General features: G+C 39.7%; 1 protein-coding gene across 4 annotated transcripts in view; it reads left to right on the plus strand.

The window, feature by feature from the left end:
- The window catches only part of FGGY (FGGY carbohydrate kinase domain containing), a 211,476-nt gene that overhangs the window by 158,328 nt on the left and 31,610 nt on the right, over positions 1–21,538 (plus strand). For all 4 annotated transcript variants that reach the window (XM_044430203.1, XM_044430206.1, XM_044430204.1 and 1 more), the window contains 3 exons: positions 448–522; positions 5,771–5,891; positions 9,448–9,542. In XM_044430203.1, the coding sequence (XP_044286138.1) occupies positions 448–522; positions 5,771–5,891; positions 9,448–9,542 (291 nt within the window). The remainder of the gene's footprint in view (positions 1–447; positions 523–5,770; positions 5,892–9,447; positions 9,543–21,538) is intronic.

Here is a 21,538-nt window from a genome sequence, read left to right on the forward strand (position 1 = left end):
ATGTTCTTTTCCTTGGTATAGGAATACTGCATCTTCTGGTGGAGGTACAGTCTTCAATGAAGAAGTGAGAGGAGAATTAAGCATTGCTTACTTTTTATTACTGCCTATTCATTTGCTATGGAGCCAGATGAGATCTATTATAAAATTAGCATCCCCTATTGTGAACCCTGCAGTCAGGTGGGTGGCTCAAGATGAGTAGGGTAGAAATTTTGAAATTAGAATTCACAGTGAAAACAATGGAAGATTAATTGATTCATATTCCAATGCTTTGTGACTCTAAGTCCCAATCTATCTGCAGTTGCCCATCCCAGAGGAGAACAAGGTCTTCAGCATGACCATAGGCATGCTGCTTCCCAAAACAATTAATTTCTAATCTGGAAGTTTGCTTTAAAAAGGGATGTACTGAACTCTTGCATCAGTAAAATTTTCTTCTTATGTTCCCTGCAGGTGGTGGGATTGACATTATCTCAAGGCCTTGATGATCTTGCTCTTATCTATCTAGCAACAATTCAGGCCATTGCAGTAAGTAATTGAAAGCAAGCATTTTACAATTGTTTCCTTCATTTAAAAAAATATTAAGAAAGTTGAATCAATGTCACTTCATCTAGCATCATAAATTAATCATACCTATTTGTGAAACAGAAACAGACATCTAGAAATAAGTAAATTTCAAAGAAAGAATGGAAAAAGTTACTCTGGTGTTCTTATCCAGGTTGTTGAAGGTCTTTGGAAGAAAATTATTCTTAACATGTCCCATTCCTAGAATGTCTCCCGAAGATTTGGGAAATATCCTACTTTGGATTGTACAACCTTGAACAAATGGCCTCTTTAAATTGTGGCAGGGAAATGGGGGAATTTCAAATTTCTCCAGGGGGAAAGATAAATTCTCTAATAGTTTCTTAGGGATGGGACACTCCATTAGTAGTGGAAGTTGTATAGTTTCTTTTGTTTGATTGCTTTTCTGCTGTTGTGGCAAATGACAGCAGCAGTAAATTTTGCATCCCTTGGACTTAGCTTCATTCTAGGGCATTAAGGTAGTCTCTACAAATAATGGTTTTGGAAGAAAATTCTGCAAAATGGCCTTTTCCTAAGGAGTCAGGCAATTTAAAACCTCAGATATTCTCAGAAATTTCACCTCAGTTCTTGGCCTGCATCTCAGACCATTTCCCCTCTCCACCCTTCCAACTCAGGTTCATCCTATGCAAGCCTGCTTCTCTTCTACAACTATTACAGAACAGTGTTCAGTCAGGGAAGTTCCATTTGTTGCCGTTGAAACCCAAAGAGTCCCTATTGCATCTGGAAGGCAGGCATTTGTTCCTCATACCAGATATAGAACACCAGAAAGTGAATTTCATTCTCCTTTAAGACACAAGATACTGTTACTTCATTCTCTGGTGATTATAGGGTTGGGTATTCTAGTCTGTATCCAATCCATGTCAGTTTTGCCTATACTCATTGTAAGTTACTTCTGCCCAATTTCTGCATCAAAACACATTTTGTTTGCATTCACAACTTTCCCAGATGTATGCATTTTTGTATGCTACTTTCCTTGGTATGCACATACTAAAGAAATGTCTCTAATGTATACATTTTGGTATGCAATTTTTAGCCAAGAAGTGCATCACAGAATTTCAGAATGTACACAGTCCAAAGCATAGCTGTATTCCAATCCATATATTGGTCTGGAAGCTGCAAATTTGTCGGTTCATTTCAAAATGCAGACCAAATGGAACTCCCTTGTTTCTTAAGAGAATGCAGTAATTACAGTGGCTACCACATTTCCCCCCTAAACTAACAACAGGATGGTTAGCAGTAGGTGTGCTGTTAGTCATTGGAAATAAATTAAACTTTTTTGGTGTCCTTTCTATAAGGAAGGGAGTTAGAGTTCATTAAAGTGTATGGTCTTCTGGTAAAGCTAAAGTCATCACCTTTCGATATGTTGTTAGTATTTGTTGTTATCTTACCTATAAAGTCAGTAATTTTTTAAAGAAACAAAATATTTAACGATCTTTTGACCCCTTTCCAAAGTATTATGTAAATCAGGCTGGGCGGACTCCAGGTGTGCAAGAACTACTTTTTTACCAGAACACAGTATCTGCCACTTGAACTCTAGGGCAAAACATACAGCTAAAATTAAAGAATTCTGAACCAATGGAATTTATTTTGTGTACCAGCACTGAACAGAAGCCATAACTTTTCCATGAGAAAGTCCATTCCTGTTTCTCTTCCCCCTGTTTTCCTTATTTCAGCATTTTTGAGTGGGGGCAATTGTATTATTGATAGGATTGCTTAACAGCTGCAAATGTTTGCAAATCAAAGTCATCTGGAGGTCTACAGGAGGTCTACCTTTTGCAGGCCCATACGTTAAGTGCAGTGTAGTTATGCATCTCTCTGCTTCTATCTGAACTGGTGCCAACTTTGTTGTTACTCATTTGGAGTGGTATAACTCAGTTCTGTTCAATTGAAATGTAAATCTATAGCCTTGCAAGCACATTACCAATGTAATACAAGGCCTGGCACAAAACTGAAGTTCTTTAGTTTTCCACTGGCAAAGGCAGACACAGTTTTGTGTTCACTTGGAAGACACCAATTGGTGCTGTTCTCTGATGGAGGAGGGACAGGCGAAAAGTTGTACAGGCAGGGCGGATTGTTTTTGCTTTCAGCATCGTGTCGTTCCGTAAGGTCTTACAGGAAAAGTAGGTTCTGTGAACTCACTCCTCTTGCACGGTTTTAACACTTCCCCAGACAAAAACAGGATTACTCTAACCAAACCTAGAATACATTACTGCTAGTCCTATTATTGCTCTCTCGGCAGTGTTATACCAATGCACTTGGTACTTTCACGCCATCCATTTTCATTTAAATAAAAAATGCAAGTGCTTTCTTAGAAAATGAGAACTACTGATATTATCTTGTGAAAGAGATTACAGACAACAAGTTTTCAATGCCAAACAAGTACTGTGGCATTATTCTATGCTAATGAGGTGGAAGCTTCCTCAGTTGGATATCCTGGGAAAAGCATCTATTATTGTACAAGTGTTTCATTGCACATGGCTGCTCTCTGCTTTAAAACCAAGCCTTTGTGGATATCTCTTTCCTGTATCATCAACATATATAATATATAAAGAACAGGTTTTCTTCACACTTGATTCTTGCTCTGCAGCAGATTAAAGTAACAGAAAATTCGCTTGATAAGAATCTGCCATTTTCTGTAACATTCAGAAAATGCCCACTTTAATTTTTAAAAGTTTTGATATAATCATTTTGAAAGCTTAACTTGTTCGGAGAATAGCTTGCAGTATAAAGGTTAAACATATTAATGTACATTCATCATTTGTACTCCTCTAAGTAGTTGACATGTTGTACACTAGACTTAAAACATTCATAAAGCTTTGAAATCTGGTCGAAATTGTAATTTAGCTGCTAAATGCTATATCTTTTCATTTCACTTAAAGAACTTATGGGAAAATGAATGTTACATTTGGTGTCTCCCAACTTGCATTTGTAAATTAACTTTTAACTCAAAGTAATGGTTTTGTTTTAAACTTAAATGTGAACCATGTTTTTTCAGATAAACAGAAGAATATTTCTTAGAGAATTCTCTCTTTATACTGCTTAGAGAGTCAAAGTAAATGTGCCGAGTATGAGCAAGAAATAAACTTGTATTTGCAGGGGTGGGTGGGGGGAGTAAATATATGGCCATCTGTGTATGTGTTGAGGCCTGGAGATTCATGGAGATTATGGCAGAATATCCTTAGGGCCATGACATTATAAAACTTCAACAATTAGGAGAAGAGAGAGAGAGAATTTACACTTTCCATAATTGAAATTGTGGCCCTAGAGCTTGAAATGCCAGTCTTGAGTATCAATAAGAAAGTTACTGATTTCATTAGTTGCCCCTGTAGTTGTTGCAGTTTGCCAAAACTACCTATCTTAAATCAAAGTACACTTGAGATTCAATTGTGCCATAGAAAACAGCTGAAGCATAGCTTGCTTTACTTAAATAACCCAGTCTAGGTTATTGCTGTAGATTGTAAAACTTGCAGTGAACTTTGGCCATGCTTCAAAAGATGTTCAGGGTAAAAGTTGAGGGAATTCCTTAATGTCTGGGGGCTGGCAAATGGCAGATTTGGCAGGAATTTTGCTTTGGAGTTTTTGTCTTCTTCAACTGTAAGCCTGAAACACAAAAATTGATTTCAAGGTATACAGTCAGTGCACAAAGGCCCTGTCTCTATGATCAGGGAATGTGGGACAAAAATCCCATAAACCCATTTAAAAGTTTGATTTGTTTACACATTCAGAGGGTGAATCAGAGGTTGAAGCAAGTTGAAAGAGAGCACTCTTGTGCTGGGCTGTTATGCCTCATGGTTTGACTGTAGAGAAAACAAAAGTGTCTGAGATAGTAAGCAAGAGTGTGTGAGAGAAGACAAAATGGACATTATGAAGCAAACATGATTACTTCACTTTCTGCACTGTTACCCTGGCATTCCCACAACAGTGTGGATGGATGTATATATATTTAGAAAGCAAGACTGGCCAAGCTCTCTAGACAGATAATCAAAAGATAGATGCATAGAAGTGTATGCTATGCACGCTGCTATGAAATAGAGTTATGTAACACAGCTGTTCACATGTACCAGTCTTGTGCTGTTGGCCTGATGAATTAATGTATTCCTAATTCATCTATGCAGGAATTGTACAGGTTTAAATAAGTACTTTGAATGCTGATACTGTGACAAGCCAAAAGTTGGTTTACATTATCATCATATCATAAAATTCCATCTTCCTATTCTGTAACTAATGAGTAATCAGAATAATTCTTCTCATTAATTTAGTTTACCCTTTGATGCTTTGATTTTCAGCTGTGATTTATTGATCTTGAAATTTGTGGACTTTTTGATGTATTTTCAGAGTTGCACAATAAATTATTCTAGAGTAAATACAAAGTAAACCTTTTTCATTTAATTTTCTGGGAGCAGCAGTGGGGCATTCTTTGTTAAAGCTGTAAAAATGCTAAATCCAGGGATGTATGATCTATGCACAGGACAGGTTTCCATTTGTGCAGCTTTTCACTGTTCTCCTTGCCATCTAAGAAAACCTCTTTCCTGTCTCGCTGCTCATTAGGTGAGTTGCATGACTCTGGACCAGACCGAAAATTTTAGGACACATGAGCCAAATGATAAGCACAGGAAACACAATAAGATAAGAATGTGAAAATTGCTTTTCTGGCTCAGATTAATGTACATCTCATCCAACACACTGACTTGAACTGTAGGCAACCAGATATTTTCAGAAAACTCATAAGATGTAAGCCATGAAGGTAACATCCATGACTTTTTGTTTGATCCCAGAGTCTAGTACTCAAGAGACATACTGGCTTTAAACATGGAAGTGTCATTTAGCTCTCACAAGTAAGGCATTCTCCCAGAATTTGTATATCCCTTAATTAATTAATTGAACAACCCCTCCCCAAACTATCACCAGCAAAGAGAATGAATTCTCTAAGTTAATTATGTGCTCCACAAGCAAGTAAATGGTGTGTCCATCCTGAATTTAGTAGTACTTTTCCCAAGATTAATCTGAAGGAGGCAAGATATGGTATAAACAGAACACACATAAATGTAGCATTATTAGAATCAGTTCCCATTATCTTTCCTAGGTGTCTCTCCTCTTTGCCAATATTAACAGCCACAAACCACTTCTCCCCAGGAGAACTTTCCTGTAGTTGCTTTTGCTGATGGGTCTTTCATTATTTTCTCTCACATTCAAGCTGGGAACGAGGCACATTGTGGAAACCATGCAAGCTGCAGGGCACCGTGTCAACACCATCTTCATGTGTGGTGGACTGAGCAAGAACCCGCTCTTTGTGCAGATGCATGCAGACATCATGGGTGAGTTTGAGGATACAGTAAAGGCACACTATGCACGTTGCTGTTGTTTACAAAGCTGGGTCCTAATCCACTGCATCCTTCAGATAGACATTAAAATACACATCACCAGTTAATTCCTTTGATTTCACTGGGTTTGAAGGCAGTGAATTATCCTCTGGCTGACTGCCTCCAGGTTAGGCTTCCTTGTATAGGAATTACTTTATAGCTAGGATTTGTTAAATTATTATTTATTTCCTAGAGCTTGAATCTTACAACAGCTATGTTTGATTAAGATAAAGAGATCACATGACAGAAACAAAACAAAAACAAAAAGCATGCTTAATCTGTGAATACTGCCTGCGGTCCTTCGTGTGTAGCGGCCAGGGCAGACAGAGCACTAGCCATGTAGTCAGGAGATGCAGGGCTTCCCAAGGACTTGGAGGTTTCCTTCCCTCCCTTCTCACCTTATGCAAAGGAATCCCATCTTCCTTACTTTGTTTAATAGAAGCTGTTTACTGCAAAGGCAATTGGCATCATTATTATAAACCATGGCTAGCTCTAATCTCTAATGAAAGCACCAATGCTTCTTTCATTTTGGTGTCCGACAAAAGCATTTCTCTTCTCCACCCATGTTAGTAATTTGAATTAGTAATTTGAATAATTGATTTTAGATATCTGTTAATTTTATCAGGATGTTAGTGAATTAGTATGGTTGTCCATCTCACCCCGACATGTTTTAGAACAATTCTTGTTAATTGCTATACGCATTTTAATTATGGTTTTTAATATTTTGTTGTGCATATGCAATTTTCTGTTTGTTGTATGCCACCTAGATAGTATTTTTGGATTATTTGGCAGCTTATAAATACATAAATAAATAATCACTCAATCAGGGTTTTCCTATATACTGCTAGCACCAATGTACACATAGTGCCTAGGTTTGCAGATAGTGAGAATCCACTGCAGGTGAATTTTTTTACAGGGCTTTTTGTTGTGACAGGTGACTATTTGGGGACAGCTGGGTGCATGCCATAATCTTCCATTACAGTGTCTCCACTACGGTTCCAAAAACTCAAAACTGCTACCACCACCATCATGACAAGTCCATCATGGAAATTCACCCATGGTGGCTTCTCATTATTTGTTAGCCGGGCCAGAGCTACACTATAGTTAACACTAATTAGAAAATCAAATAGAAGTTCTCATGGGAAAGGGAAGTAGAGAACGAGGAGGGAGAATATAGCAACACTGTGTATGACAAAAATCTGCTGGAAACTTGTTTTTAATCAAATGCTCTAGACCTACCAATAACCTTATAGATGTCTATTCTGTTCATATATTCCTTTGGATTTTATTAAAATGGTAAAATATATTGGTACCTCATTTAAATAATTTATGCAGGATTGAATTCAATGGTGCCTTTTTGTAAGTGGAATGCTCTCAAATGCAGTGGCAATCTCTGATAATTAAGGAGGAAGGAAGTTGACTTTGTGAATTACACCTGCACTTGCCTGTGACACCTACACAGTTCTATGAGTAAAAGAATTTTTTGGTGGTTTATTAGTTAAAATGAACCGTTTTAGTAAACTAAATCTATGGCTGTGGGCTTACATTGAGAGCCGGCGTATTGTATTGTAGTCACAGTAGTACACTGGGATTCAGTAGCCTTGACCATGAGGCTCACTGAATGGCTTTCAACTAATCACTGAATCTCAACCTAACCTACCTTGCAAGATTGTTGTGAGGATAAAATGGAGAGAAGGCAGATCATGTACACAGCCTTGGACTACTTAGCAAAGAAGGCAGAATGAAAATGTAACAAATAAACAATGCTTAAGTAATATTCATACAAAGTAGGTATGCATCCCTTTAATTAGGACAGTTCACCCTGGTGTCTAAGTCTTTAATTTTTCTCAGGCCTGAGACTCAGTTTGCCTATTCTAATGAGCAAAAACTGGTTAAGTAAACACAACTTGCCCTATCAGGTGATATATTACTTTGGGCCCATATGACAATAATATTTATAGCAAATACAGTAACATGTTTGTAAGAGCAAACCCCAAGTTCAGCTAAACCCAGCCTGTTTTGGGACCCCCATTTAACTGTTATATGTAATATGTATTTCACCAGCAGAAAACGCATCAGTTTAGTTCTAAAGTCTTGAGCGGAAAAGACAACCATGGATTGTATAGCTTTATTTTTTGTCGTCGTCTTTTACTTAAGAGGAGCCAGTGTGGTTTAGATCAAGCTTAAGGCTTGGATTCTGTATATTTAGTGAGCAGATTAGCATCACTTGAACATCAAACCAGACTTCCTACCTTGATGCAGGAAGAAAGATGAAAATCAGCATTATGTAATTATATTTCATGAAAGCAGAAAAAGTGAACCAAATGACCCAAGGTCTTGACCCAGGCTAGAGATAGGCAACAGGCAATTGCCCCCATGATGCTTTCTATTTGTCAAACAAGATTATATCAAGTCCACACCTTTCCTTATCTAATTTAAATGGCCTTGGAATTGAGACCTGCTTTCTGATGTCTAAAATTAAAGATCTATTAATAGATAATTCTGATTAAATTTTAAACTGGAGTCCTTTGACTGTATCTAATAGCCAAGTACAATGTAGGACAAAGAGGCCTTTCTGCGGCCTTGGAATTTTTCCTGTTTGTAGGAACTGTGACTGACAGAGGATGTCAGAGTTCATCTGACTAAAATGCTCTTGGTTCTCTTGCCCTCATTAAAATCTATCTGATAAAATAGCTAACATTCCAGTATCAATCCCCTATTCTTCCAGGAAAAGACAGGGAAATTCTGAATATATTACTGTTAAATGCAAGCACCCATTAACCAATTATGCAGGCTACCAGTAGATAATTTCATAGATCCCTTAAAAGCCTTGGATTTGTATTGTTCAGATGGCAAGATGAATGTGTTCATTGTGAAGGCACTTGCAGAGTGGAATACCAGGAGCCAAGTTTTAAAGTACATTTAAAATGTGCTGGCTGTAAACTCAATTCTTAATTTAGCTCTCCAGTAAGTTTAAACAACTTTCTGTGTCAAAACATTTTTGCCACCCAGAACCTCCAGCTTCCATCTACACATTCCCTATGCCAGACCAAAATCCAATATCAGACACAACTGAGGAAAGATGGCACCCAAATGAGAGGTCGGGGCAGGAAAATAGTTGAGTACTTCTCTGCACCTGACCAATTATCTTTTTTTTATTGAACACTTCCTGCCTTCAGCTTAGTTCTGCCCTTAAATAGCTCATAAATGGTCTGCATATGTTCAGGGACTGTATAACTGAGTTGCTTTTTGCATGCACTGGGGTGAAGGTTGTTTTGGCAAGTTGGCAGGATCTGTTGTCCTGGCAATTTCCACTTTCTGTCTTAAATCTGATTGGTTTTTCATGTTCCTGAAAGTGTGGAAAATGCCCCCAAATGGTATCTGTATGTGGCACTTTATGGCTACACTACAGGTAATAAAGCAATCACACAGCACAGGTTACACATAAAATAATCCCGCAGTGGTTTTGTTTCAACTGTGTGAGTTCAACAGATGTGTTGTTTTTGCCTAGGCATGCCTGTTGTGCTGGCTGAAGAAGTAGAATCTGTTCTAATGGGTGCTGCTATTCTTGCGGCTTGTGCTTCTAAAGATTTTGCTTCTCTTCAGGTATGTAATCATGGAAGGCCTAAAAGTGAAAACCTGAACTTAGTGTTTTTCGTTTTCATGTTGCGCACTGGTGCGGTGCACGATGGGGCTGGGACTGCAGGTTCCGTTTGTTATGCTTTTAGCCATCTGTCTGCTTACTAAGTTGCTCTGGTTAGGTTAGATTGAGGAGATGGCTCACACGTGCATCCAGATATACTAGGAAGGTATATAGAAAGGCAATTAGGATCAGTGTTTATGGTTAATTAACCACTGGAATTTTTATTTTTATTTTTTACAACTGGACTTTGACAATATCATTGAGGAAATAGAGAATAAATTCTGAAAAGCAGATTCATCAGAAACATAAGCAGCAGAAAATTAGCAGGCATTCTAATTTGTCAAGCATTTCCATGTGCTTCATGGGTTGGCATGCACTGTATTAAATTATATTTAGTTGCTCACAAGCAAGAATAAAAATCAGATAATTTTCCATTGTAAGCTGCAATGGTGACAGTAACAAGTCTGGTCTTCTGGTATACAGTGTCGGAACACCACTGAAAGTAGTAGATTTATGCCATCTGTTGGTTTCATGTTTTTCCAGATGAAATGGAAGGACACTGCTTCTCAATTTAGACTAATTAGGAATAGCCAGCCCATTTCCTTCACTGAACATTTATTATTTAAAAAGAACCCTGTTTCCTGAAAATGAAGCATAGTGACCATCTTGAATCAGATTCATTGTTTCTTCACACAAAGAACATCTTGTCTAAATTTATTTTCAGTAATCATCCTTATATTGCACATGTGTATCTCAGAAGGCTGCTTAAACAGTTGCTCTGGATAATATGGTTCTCAAGAAGAGAACATTTTGCTTTGTAGAGTGCTTCTCCTAAGGAAGGAGAATTCCCACAGTGATTTGCTTCTGTTTCAATGAATAACTCCCGCATTTAAGCAAAAACGGATTTTGCTCTTCTTTGGCTGTAATCCTACACACCCTATCCTGGGAGTAATTCCCGCTGAACTCAGAGTTACTTAGTTCACTGTTGCTGTGGTAGCCCCAAATAAATACACTTTCGACTGTTGCTGCAATTTGCTCTTGAAATTCCACCCGCCTTTTTAGCACTATAGAGTCATTGAAAGTTCATTGCAAATAATGCAGGTTGAATCAGGTTGAATCCATACTTAGTGGAATGGGAGGTGGGGTACAGTTCCCCATCTCCCCTGTATTCATGTTCCCCCACACGCCTGTGTGCAGTCATATTTATTTATTTATTTATTTAAAACATTTCTTTGCCGCCCCCATCGCAACAAACCCTCGGGGTGGCTCACAAAGAATACATAAAAACATACATAAATAATAATAATAATATAACAATTAAAAAAACATTTAAAAACCCCCGGTGCATTCTCGGCTAAAAATTTTAAAATTCTAATTAATTCAATAATTTAGCAATTAAAATAAGTTTTAAATAAAAAGGTCTTAGCCTGGCGCCGAAAAACAAATAACAACGGCTCCAGGCGGACCTCTCTGGGGAGTGCATTCCATAGATGGAGCGCCACCGCAGAGAAAGCCCTCCTCCGGGTACTCACCCTCCTGATGTCATTCACAGATGGTTCCCGGAGAAGGGCATCTGCTGCTGATCTCAAGGGGCGGGAGGGCATATATGGGCGCAAGTGTTCCTTTAGATATCCAGGTCCAAAGCCGTTAAGGGCTTTATAGGTCAAAACCAACACCTTGAATTGGGCCCGGACTTCAATCGGGAGCCAGTGGAGCTGACGGAGAACTGGGGTTATATGAGAACAACGCCCAGTCCCCGTCAGCAACCTGGCAGCTCTATTCTGCACCAATTGAAGTATCCGGACCGTCTTCAAGGGTAGCCCCACGTAGAGCGCGTTACAGAAATCTAATTGGGAAGTTATCAACGTGTGTGTCACTGTCGCCAGGCAGTCGTTCTCCAGGAAGGGAAGCTGAAGGAAGGCGCTCCTCGCCACCGCCATCACCTGAGCTTCTAGAGACAGATATTCTCTCCTCGTATCAAAATTTGAGTGTCACGGAGTAAAGAACAGGAGAGGCCATGCAATATAACACTGAAGTGGTAGATGAAGCAAAGCGGAATTGACATTTTTGGAATACAGATTATGGGCATGCCTGATCCATCCAGATGCTTACCTGTGTTTGACACTGCTGCAAAATCGGTTACAGGAAATTTTGCAATTTAATTTGCTAAGTTTCTATATGTAGGTGTGAAGTCTAGACTTCATTTAAACTATAACTTAAAGATTTCACTTTTAGATAATTCTATGAAGGAGGAACATACACACATATGTGCGCATGCGTTTACACACACACACACACACACACACACACACACACACACTTCTCTAACACCTGCCCTCCATATGCTTACTCTTTCAAAGACCTGAACAGCCGTCTGTTCTCTTCTCTTATTTCCATGTTCCCACCACAACCAACACTAGCAAAAGAAAACGAAAACAGTTGTTATCTTCATGCATGTATATCACGTCCAATGCCCTAGGGGACCCAGGATCTGTTGCTTCCTAATCTCTGGTTTATCTCTAGAGCCTCCAGAGAAGAAAAGATAAATCTGTATGAACATAAGTTCTGCTGTTTATTATTCTTTTCATTTCTTCAAGGCCTGCCTTTGGCATTTTCTTGACAATGTGGCTGCACGTTCCAACGCGCCCCCCCCCTCCCAGAGACATGCAGTGAAATAGCCTGTTGTATCCTGTGTGGCACAGTGTGGATGATTTGTTGTTCATCAGACATGATTGCTGCACAGTTAGTATTCTAGTTAGCGCATTTATGATGGGTGCTTTTTCATAAATAGGGAACAAGGAAAGTGCTTTCTTGGCCTCACCATGCTCAGGTTCATAGTTGGTTCACAAGTATTTTGGATAAACTTAGGCTGAGGAACAAAACACTCTAGTAGAATAATGTCTGAGCTGGAGTATGAGGAAAAATTTTCCAGGACTTACTCCATTTCTCTATACTGAGAGTTGGCAATAGATTCAGTATACCAGCCTTTCCCAACCTGGTGCGATCCAGATGTTTTGGATTTCAACCTTTGTCAGTCCCAGATCTGACAGAGCACTAGGCTGGGGAAGGTTGCCTTACAGTCTTTATGGCCTGAAGTTGTGGTCGTTCCTCTTATGCTTCTGTCCCCGAGTTGCTGGATGATTGTGTACATTGCTGTGTGGTTTTTAGATGAAATTAAATGCTCTACCTCCAGTATGTGACTTCAGAGCCCATTTGCTGCATTTCCTTTGCTATGTGGGACTAGAACTATAGAATTTGCAATCAGTAAGTGGCTTACAAAAAGAAGCAGTTTTCCATAGCCTTTTCCCCTGAACCTCCTCCCCTACCAGCTGCTTTCCCTCATATCGTGTCCCAAAGGATAGATTGGAACTCTCTACTGGGTTCGGGAGTGTTAGACTGCAAGAGAAAGTAGTGGCTGAGGCTAAAAGTTTAAATATTGCTTTCCTCCACACTATTTCTCCACTGTAAATAGTGTCCTTTAGTCTCTGTGTTGCAAAGAAGTATGGTGACTAGATTCCGAAGGCACATACGAGAAGCACATTGTGTTCTGCATTAGATTGGGTGACTGAGAATCCATCCCTAGTTTAGCAAAACAAACTAGTCAAGTATCACTTGAATCTGTAGTTATATTTAAATGAAAATGTGGAAGAAAAAGAACCTGGCAATCATGCAGTTTTATTCCCCACCATAGCTAACTTTTTAAAAATAGAGCATTAATAAATGCTTGGATCCAGGATTGTTGTTATTATTTTATGAAAACCATGCAGTTTATTTTTTCTACTGTGCATTAAATCAGTATGGTAGTGTTTATGAAACTGAACAATCAACTTTTCCCCCCTTAAAGTGGACTTTACTGGCAAAGAACTGTGTACAGAGTGTGGAGAAGGAACTGACCATAATTTCCTGGAGCCAGTGAAACTGTTGAGATACAGAATTAGGTGAAAATAGCATGGGAGTTAAAATAAGCAGATTGTAGCTTAGTAGCATTTCTCCCCAATCCTAGATTGATCAGAAGTACCAATCTTGCAATGATAGGCCTTTTTCTCATTATGAACCTTTGAAATTCCTCTTAATAACAGCTTATCTAGTGAGTCATTAGTTACAGTTTAAATAGTTAATTTTAATCATAGTCTTCTCATGTGGAAAGGATGTTTAGCGACAGTGGTAATTTGGCTTGGTTACAAAAGATGCTTGGATGCTCAAGCAAACAAATGGGACTTTCCTCTTTAACATTAATTGATTCAAGCAGTGCTGTGCATAGAGGGGGTGCTGCATCAGGGCATCCCACAGCAGTGGCATGAATGGAAGTGCTCCCACCCACTGCTTGTCGTTTTCATGTAGGGCATTTCCAACTTAACAGAGAAGTTACCATTCATTGCAACGTTTGTAATATTAGGACTTCGACGCATGCAAGTCTGTAAGTGTGCCAATCATGGTGACAACAAGACTGTGTCACAACCTTGTTCATATGCAATTCCTTTTTAACCTTTAACTACCTAGTAACAATCTTGAACTAAATGGGCCACTAGTAGATTGCTGAAGTCCTTTGATACATAATTGTGGGTTATGCTGGGATCACCTACACTTGCTAATGGGGAGGGTATGATCCTGTGTATGGGCAGAAATACAAAGTTCTCTCCTGACTGTCAAATTTATAATTTCTTCACCAAACAGGTCACTTCATATCCTTTCTCAGGGCAGGAGCTGAAAGGCTCAGCATCTCCATCAGTGCTAAGATGGGGGAACTGCCCACTGGAATAAAGGTAGCTGAGATAGCAGCAGAGCAGCTGGGTAACTAGAGCAAGAATCTTGAGCCAAGGTACTGTCCAAAGAGATGCTTGCCCCGAGCAACGGGCAGTCCTCCAGTCAGCCTTAATACCTTGCCTTTTCCTGGATCACCACAGGATCCTAGTTCAGAGCATGCATCAGTTCATGCTGACTCCTTTACAATCATGTTCAGAAAAGGGAGACTTTTTGCTGCCATAAGTGCACTGCACTTTCTTCTCCTGGATTACATGGATATTCGTGGAGGATCAAACATGGATGTATGACAGGCCATACATTAGCTACTCTAAATCTGTATGGGAAATGTTTCAGAGTGACAGTTTGGGGTATTTACTGGGGGTCTCTTTGGTTCCTTTGCAAGCATGGGCCAGTAATAAGATCCTCTTACTCTGAGAAGGTGTTGTCCAATTCTGGCTCAGAGCTAGTCCTGCACTTCAAGACATCAGGAACAAGTGCTAGCTGGTGGTCAGTCTAAAAGTGTCTGCTCCCTTAAGGAGGGTTTTCAGAACAGCTTCACAAATGAAATTAAACTAGTGTGATTAGTGGTTAGAATGCTGGCCTGGGATCAGAGAGAATCACATTCACTGTCCCTCATCTTAGGCCACAAAGCTGACCGGGTGGTGTTTGGCCACTGAGCTCCATTGTAGGTGAGCACCAGCTGCTCCAACAGATGCTCCTGCAAACTGGACTTGGTGGAATTCAAGGCATCCCAAGTTTTAACACAGCATATGTGGATCTTATACCACATACAACATCTACATTAAGCCATTGTGTTGTTGTTGCTGTTGCTGCTGTTGTTGTTGTCATAATCATTTATTGGCTCCCCCCGGCCCAGGAAATAATGTGTGCAGAAACTTCTGGCACATTGCACTGGGCCATGGTATTGTCAACTGTATTCATGCAAGTGAGCTGGGATTTTCTGTGCATGTGCAGTGATTCAGATTCAAGCTGCCATCACTCTGCTAGTGACTTCTAGTTTGGCAACTCTGGATTCCAGTAAATTCTGGGATCCAGTCAATGAACTTGGTATAGTCAGGACACACAAATCCAGGTCTGTTAACACTTTTCCAACGTGGTTTGCAGTTCTGCCAATCTCTGGCCACTTCTATCGATCTTTTCCTTTGACTGGCTATATACCTATAAGGAGAAGAAAGATGAGAGCACTTAATGTTCAAAGCTGAATAAGCCACATGAGAAGAAAAGTTAAATTGTCTCTGTTGCATCAGGCCAAGTCTCCTTCTCATTAAAAATCAAACAAGCATTTTTAATGCAGACTAGGATAAATTGTTAATTAGTTGCTGTAATCATCTTATGTAAACATAATATTGAAAAAGTAAAGCTAATGAATCAATTGGTTGGCTTGCTGTTCTTGCATCTTTTACTAAAATTCTCCCACAGTGTCAAGATGTATCTGATTCTCTGTTCCTTTAATCATGGAGCTGTTGTTGGGCAAAAAAAGGGAGAGATGAGATTCTGAAAGGTCAGGCTGGCAGACAGAGCCAGATTAATCTGCTCTGATCACCCTGTTTCATTCTTTTCCAAAGGAAGCTGGACTAGAATCACTCTCACATTGTCAGTCTGTAATTTAGAACAGAATTAACTAAGAACACCTTCAATTAAAAAACTTTTTATTTTAATGCTAGGCAGATCTGCTGCATGTGTAGTGGGCGGAAACAACGAGCTGAGAAACAGATTATGGTACAACTTGGGCCACATTGATTCAATAGTCAGGACCTGTGAAGGAGAAGAGGTGCAGGTTCGTTCCTATACCGGTCCCTTGTTGATAGTTTCTGTAGGGCAAGACACCCATTTCCCAAGGGTGGAGACTGGAAAATCCTCATCCCTCAGTTTACACCAAGCTGGGGTTGAGAAGCCTTCACCTGTCACCTTCTCTTGGAGCTGCAGGTTAAGTACGTCAGTCTCAAAGTCTGTCCATTTTGCCCCACTGGGCCATAAAGACCTGAGCAGAGAGCTGCAGGAATCACTAGTCACCTCAAAGTACTACCAGAAGCTCACCAATCCCAGCTCCAGTGAATACTTCCACACTTGCCCAGCTAAAAGTGACTGAATTAAACCAACCAAAGTAACCAGTTGTGCAAACAAAACCCAACACTATTCACTGCATCACAACTTGGAGTAGGTGAAGCATGCCCATTATCCAATACTTGCCAGTTGAGGCAATAAGCCATAATTCTGCTCATCCTTGTATAAGGTGACCAGGAGAACCTACACTGCTTAGAGAGAGGGAACTGCAAATGAAAGAGACTGAGGGTGAGGCTGCAAGGTCTAATCTCATCTGTGCCACCCTGCCCCACCTTTAGCTTGTTTGGAAGTGGGCCATACCTACTGGGACCTCATGACCCACCTTCCTGCCCATGTGCAGCAGTTTCCCTGCCTCTGGCTGTGCAGAGGCAGAGGAAGAGAATTCTCATTTTCTTTTGATTAATTTGGTAGTTCCCTCCACTAGCTGCAGAAATCATCTTGCAGAGCAAGTGGGAAGAGCAGCTAGACATTCTTGCACACTACAAAAACAGGCTCAAATTGGCCAATATAAATGCAGGAGCTATTTTCTTCATATAAAATACAGCATTATTTATATCAGATCAACATGGGAAAGTTTGCAGTTCAAGGAAAAGAAAATGCATTTTGGCAGTCGTCTAATGTACCAGGTGATTTTCAGATTAGGACAGTATCCAGTGCTGCTGTTATGTGCTGCCAAGTTGTCTCCAACTTACTGTGACCCTATTCCAGGGGTGCCACTACTCCAGTTATGCAACTACATACTGACATAAATGACCTTTAGGGCAATGCCAAGATAATATGCTGGCATGGCAGGTTCTCCAGGAAACCTGTCACCATCATAAGCTATGACATTGTCATGCAAGAGGACACTTCTACTAGAGCTACATCGCTGGCATTATTGGAGTGACATTGGATGCTGCCCCAAAATTTGTGTTTTCTGGTTTGTCTACCAGGAGATATGTTAAACAGAACTCATTCACATAATAATTATTTCTGCAATAGAAATATTTCTGTCAATAATACTGACCACTCCCCCTTTTCTGTTCTTTTCTTTTTCTTTCTTATTTTTACATAGACCCTATTATAAAATAGTTCCTTATCTAGGTAGCTTTTCTGTTAAGATGATTTAAAAGAAAATTTTGCTTCTCTCAGTATAATTCTTCATCAAAAAACAAGACCTCAACTATATTTTCATTCACCCTAGAAGGCATTGTTATTTAATTTCTCAAAAATGGTTACCTTAGTAGAAAACTCCTTAAAAAAAGGCAAGGAAGTGGTGTTATCTGTACTCTTCCCCGCTGGCATGGTAAAAAACTTCTTCTTATTATTTGGACAAAACAGAGGTCAGATGGAATGGAAACTCATAATAAGGTTTCAGCTCTAAAAGTCTTCTCTTTGTGTTAGGGTTGCAATATCTGCCAGTGCAGTTGTTGTTGGCTCCCCTAGCTGTACTGTTTGTGCCAATGAACTTCTGGTCATGTCACACTTTGTATGTTTGATGGAGAAATTTATGAATTACTATATGCATGTGAAAAGTTTTCTTCCATAGTTGTAATAATGGTAACATACACCTGTGAGTTGAGACATGCTTAAAGATGTCTTATTTATATGTGCACAAGCATTTGCTTTGATATATCACTGCAAAGTAGAAGCATGTATAGTAGTTCTGAAATCCTTCAAATATTTTTAATGAGTTCTCAAGAGATACAGTTCTGCTCATATTAAAGTGTTTCTTTTTGAGATAGTAATAGTTAGACAATGCATTTATTCCTTGGCTAGTGGAACTGTCCTAGAGGAGTGATGGGAAAACCCTACAGTTTACAGAATCAGCAACTATGACATGTGTTGATCATAGCATGATGTTCTCACAGGCAGACTCAGATGATTAGCCTCATGTGCCATTACTGTTTACTTGACATATGATACAGGTTGACATCTGTTGCCCTTCTCTCTTGCTGAGCACTTGCTCTCCTTTCCTTATGATACTAGTCCCACTGTGCTGTGAATCCATAGTCCCAACAGAAAAGTTCTTTTATCTCTGTATTCCTTCAGCAAAAGCAGCTTGTGAAACACCCACCCTATCATCTTATCAGGCTGATTTCTGCCACTGCCCCTTGCAAAAGCAAATAAATCAACTTGAAAGACCCCTGCCAGCATGTCCTTCAGCTCTGAAATGTCCCCAGTGCCTTGTCATCTGTCTTTTGTGCTGTCATGCATGAGATGTATTATCAAATTGATACAAGCTGTACAGTGGTGTTTTGCTAGTTGTCATGTTGGATGATTTGTAGCCATTTTATATCAGTAAAAATTATTAGATGAAAACTTGTCTACAGTCTGTATCAGTAGTAGGTCAGAATTACCCCAGACTTTATTTATTTATTTAAACAACTTATATGCCGCCCCATCTTATGAGTCTCGGGGCGGTTTACAATCATTATAATTGCATATAAAATACAAAAAATTCATACATAAATAAATACAAAAAATAGAATAGAATAGTGGATCCAGCCTGGTCAAATAAACCATTAACAGTTAAAATAGCATTTAAATAAAAAGGTCTTGGCCTGGCACCAAAAAACAAATAAGGACAGCACCAGGCAGACCTCTCTGGGGAGCGCATTCCATAGGTTGGGCGCCACCACAGAGAAAGCCCTGCTCCGGGTACTCATCCTCCGAATGTCCTTCACAGGGGGTTCCCGGAGGAGGGCCTTTGCCGCTGACCTCGGGGTGGGAGGGCATATATGGACGTAGGCTCTCCTTTAGGTAACCAGGGCCCAAGCTGTTCAGGGCTTTGTAGGGGATAACCAACACCTTGAATTGGTCCGGGACTTCAATGGGGAGCAGTGTAGCTGACGGAGAACTGGGGTTATATGAGAACAATGCCCAGTCCCTGGCAGCAGCCTGGCAGTTTCTATTTTGCACCAATTGAAGTATCTGGACCATCTTCAAGGGCAGCCCCACGTAGAGTGCATTACAGAAGTCTAATCGGGAAGTGACCAATGCATGTGTCACTGTTGCCAGGCAGTCGTTCTTCAGGTAGGGACGCAACTTTAAAGTTCAGTGCTTCAATAACCAGTGATTATAAAACATTAATTGTATTTTCCTTGACTTGTCATTACATAGGCCAGGCTTCAGTAAAATTGCTAAACATTGATACATGTTATGAAGATCCAGGGTCTTTCTCAAATCATGGCCTGAAGGAAAGCAACATCTGGCTCATACTTATCTCAAAGTTGATCTTCAGATGTCCATATTGTATAACTACTACTGTCCTTTAACTGAAATGTATTCATCACAAAAAAAGAAAAGAAAAGAGAACTGCAGGGACAGTAATTAAAATACAGAAATTTTTGTACTTGTCCCTGGACTGCTGGAGAAAAATATTTCTGTGGCAGGAGAATGTCAAGTGCTAAGACCTATTGGCCAGAGACACAAATTAACTCCAAAAGACTAAGGCAACCTTTGAACAAGTTCATTCTAGGCCTGTCATGGCAATGCTAACCGTATTTACATGCTGTGTTCCATATGATTTGTTTATTATTGCAGAATCTGGTTTTCCAGACTCAGTGAAGGCATTCAGGGGCAACAGTGACAGCAAGCTGTGAAGATTTCCTTTCCTTTTCCATCATTATCCATGTGCTTTTGTCTCTGGCATCTTTACTCTTTTCTTCACCTTTCTCAGTATCACATTTAGAATCAAGAGTATTCCTTATTCAAATGTAATTCTAAACTACGATTTAGTGTCACATGCACAAATCAGCAAGTGTCCTGGGGTCATGGGCTTCCCATGCTCTCTTCCTTTGACACAACATTGAAGCATCATCCCCAGTTTGCATCCTCCAGGGTGGGGGGAGCCTGAACTAGTTTGCCACTTCAGGTTGAGCAAGGGTGTTCACACTGGTACAGCACTTCTTTATTAGCAGAAACTCTGACATGATCTTGCCACCTCCTCAGAGTTCCCTGTTCTTTCCAAGCTTATGTAGCTGTAATCTTCACAGTCGTCGGGAGAAGATATATTTTTTTCCAGCAACAATATTTTGTTCTCTGCTGTATTGCTAAACATTTTGAGGGAGACTTGGACTTCGATGGACAATTGAATACCCATTAGCTTTACAAAAGACCTGCTCTGAAGACTCTTGGTACTGGTTTGTTGATATGGATCAACACAGCTGCATCAGTTTTTGAATCAGCATAATGGGTGGGTGCTTTCCATAGTGATCGTTGGTAGTGATATTGACTGTTCCTTTAGTGTTGCTGAGGATGGTCTTCTGCTGCTGTTTTAATTTGAAGAACCAACTAATGTACCAGAGGGGATGAAACAGGAATAAGATGTCAATCCCATTCTGATAAAATATTTAACAGATTAAAGAAAATAAGGAATTCTCATTACTGTCTACCCTTAAGGAAGGTTCCACTAGCATTGGGGCATATGATATGTGTCTGGTAGTGGCTACCTTTTGGTTGGAAGCCATTGATCATGTAAATTTTGTCCTTGCAAATCTATGATAATACGAGCAGATACGTGTTATTACCTACGTAGCAGATGGTCATGCACTTTTTATTATATCTTTAAGACGTAAGGATTAATAGATGGACAGGAGAAGTGGATACTGAGAGCCCTTAACAGTTGCAATGATACTTACATGTGGAAGGATAAACACCCACCATATATTATTCACAGGACAAAGATATGAATCTGTTGTTGCTCAATTTGAATGTATCTCCCAGGCTTGTAATCTCATATAGAGTAAAATCCTTCTTTTTCTGTTTCTTTTAACAGTGATTTAAAAGAGTATTTTTCATGCATATGTTTTGTGATATGTTCTTTCCAATTTCCCCTTCTTTTCTCTCTCCCTTTTGTAGTCCCTGCCCTTTTTCGTAATTGTTGCTTTTAGGCAGCACTACAATGGCCACTCCAGCTTCAGGGAGATAACATAGCACAGGATTCAGGAGTGACCTTGGAAAATCTTTGTCAGTTACCTTCATTTACTTCTAAACTCAGTGGTTTCCAGTTAACAGTCAAATTCTTGGAAGTGATGGATAATGAATACACCTGACTCATAGCGCCACAGTTTGATTCTGGCTTTTTTGAATTAAGCTAGGAATAAACCAAGGTTTCCTCAGGTTAGGACAGTATGAGTTCTAAAGAGGA

This window comes from Varanus komodoensis, unplaced genomic scaffold (assembly GCF_004798865.1).
Source record: "Varanus komodoensis strain SLA01 unplaced genomic scaffold, ASM479886v1 scaffold20_1, whole genome shotgun sequence".
Taxonomy (NCBI): domain Eukaryota; kingdom Metazoa; phylum Chordata; class Lepidosauria; order Squamata; family Varanidae; genus Varanus; species Varanus komodoensis.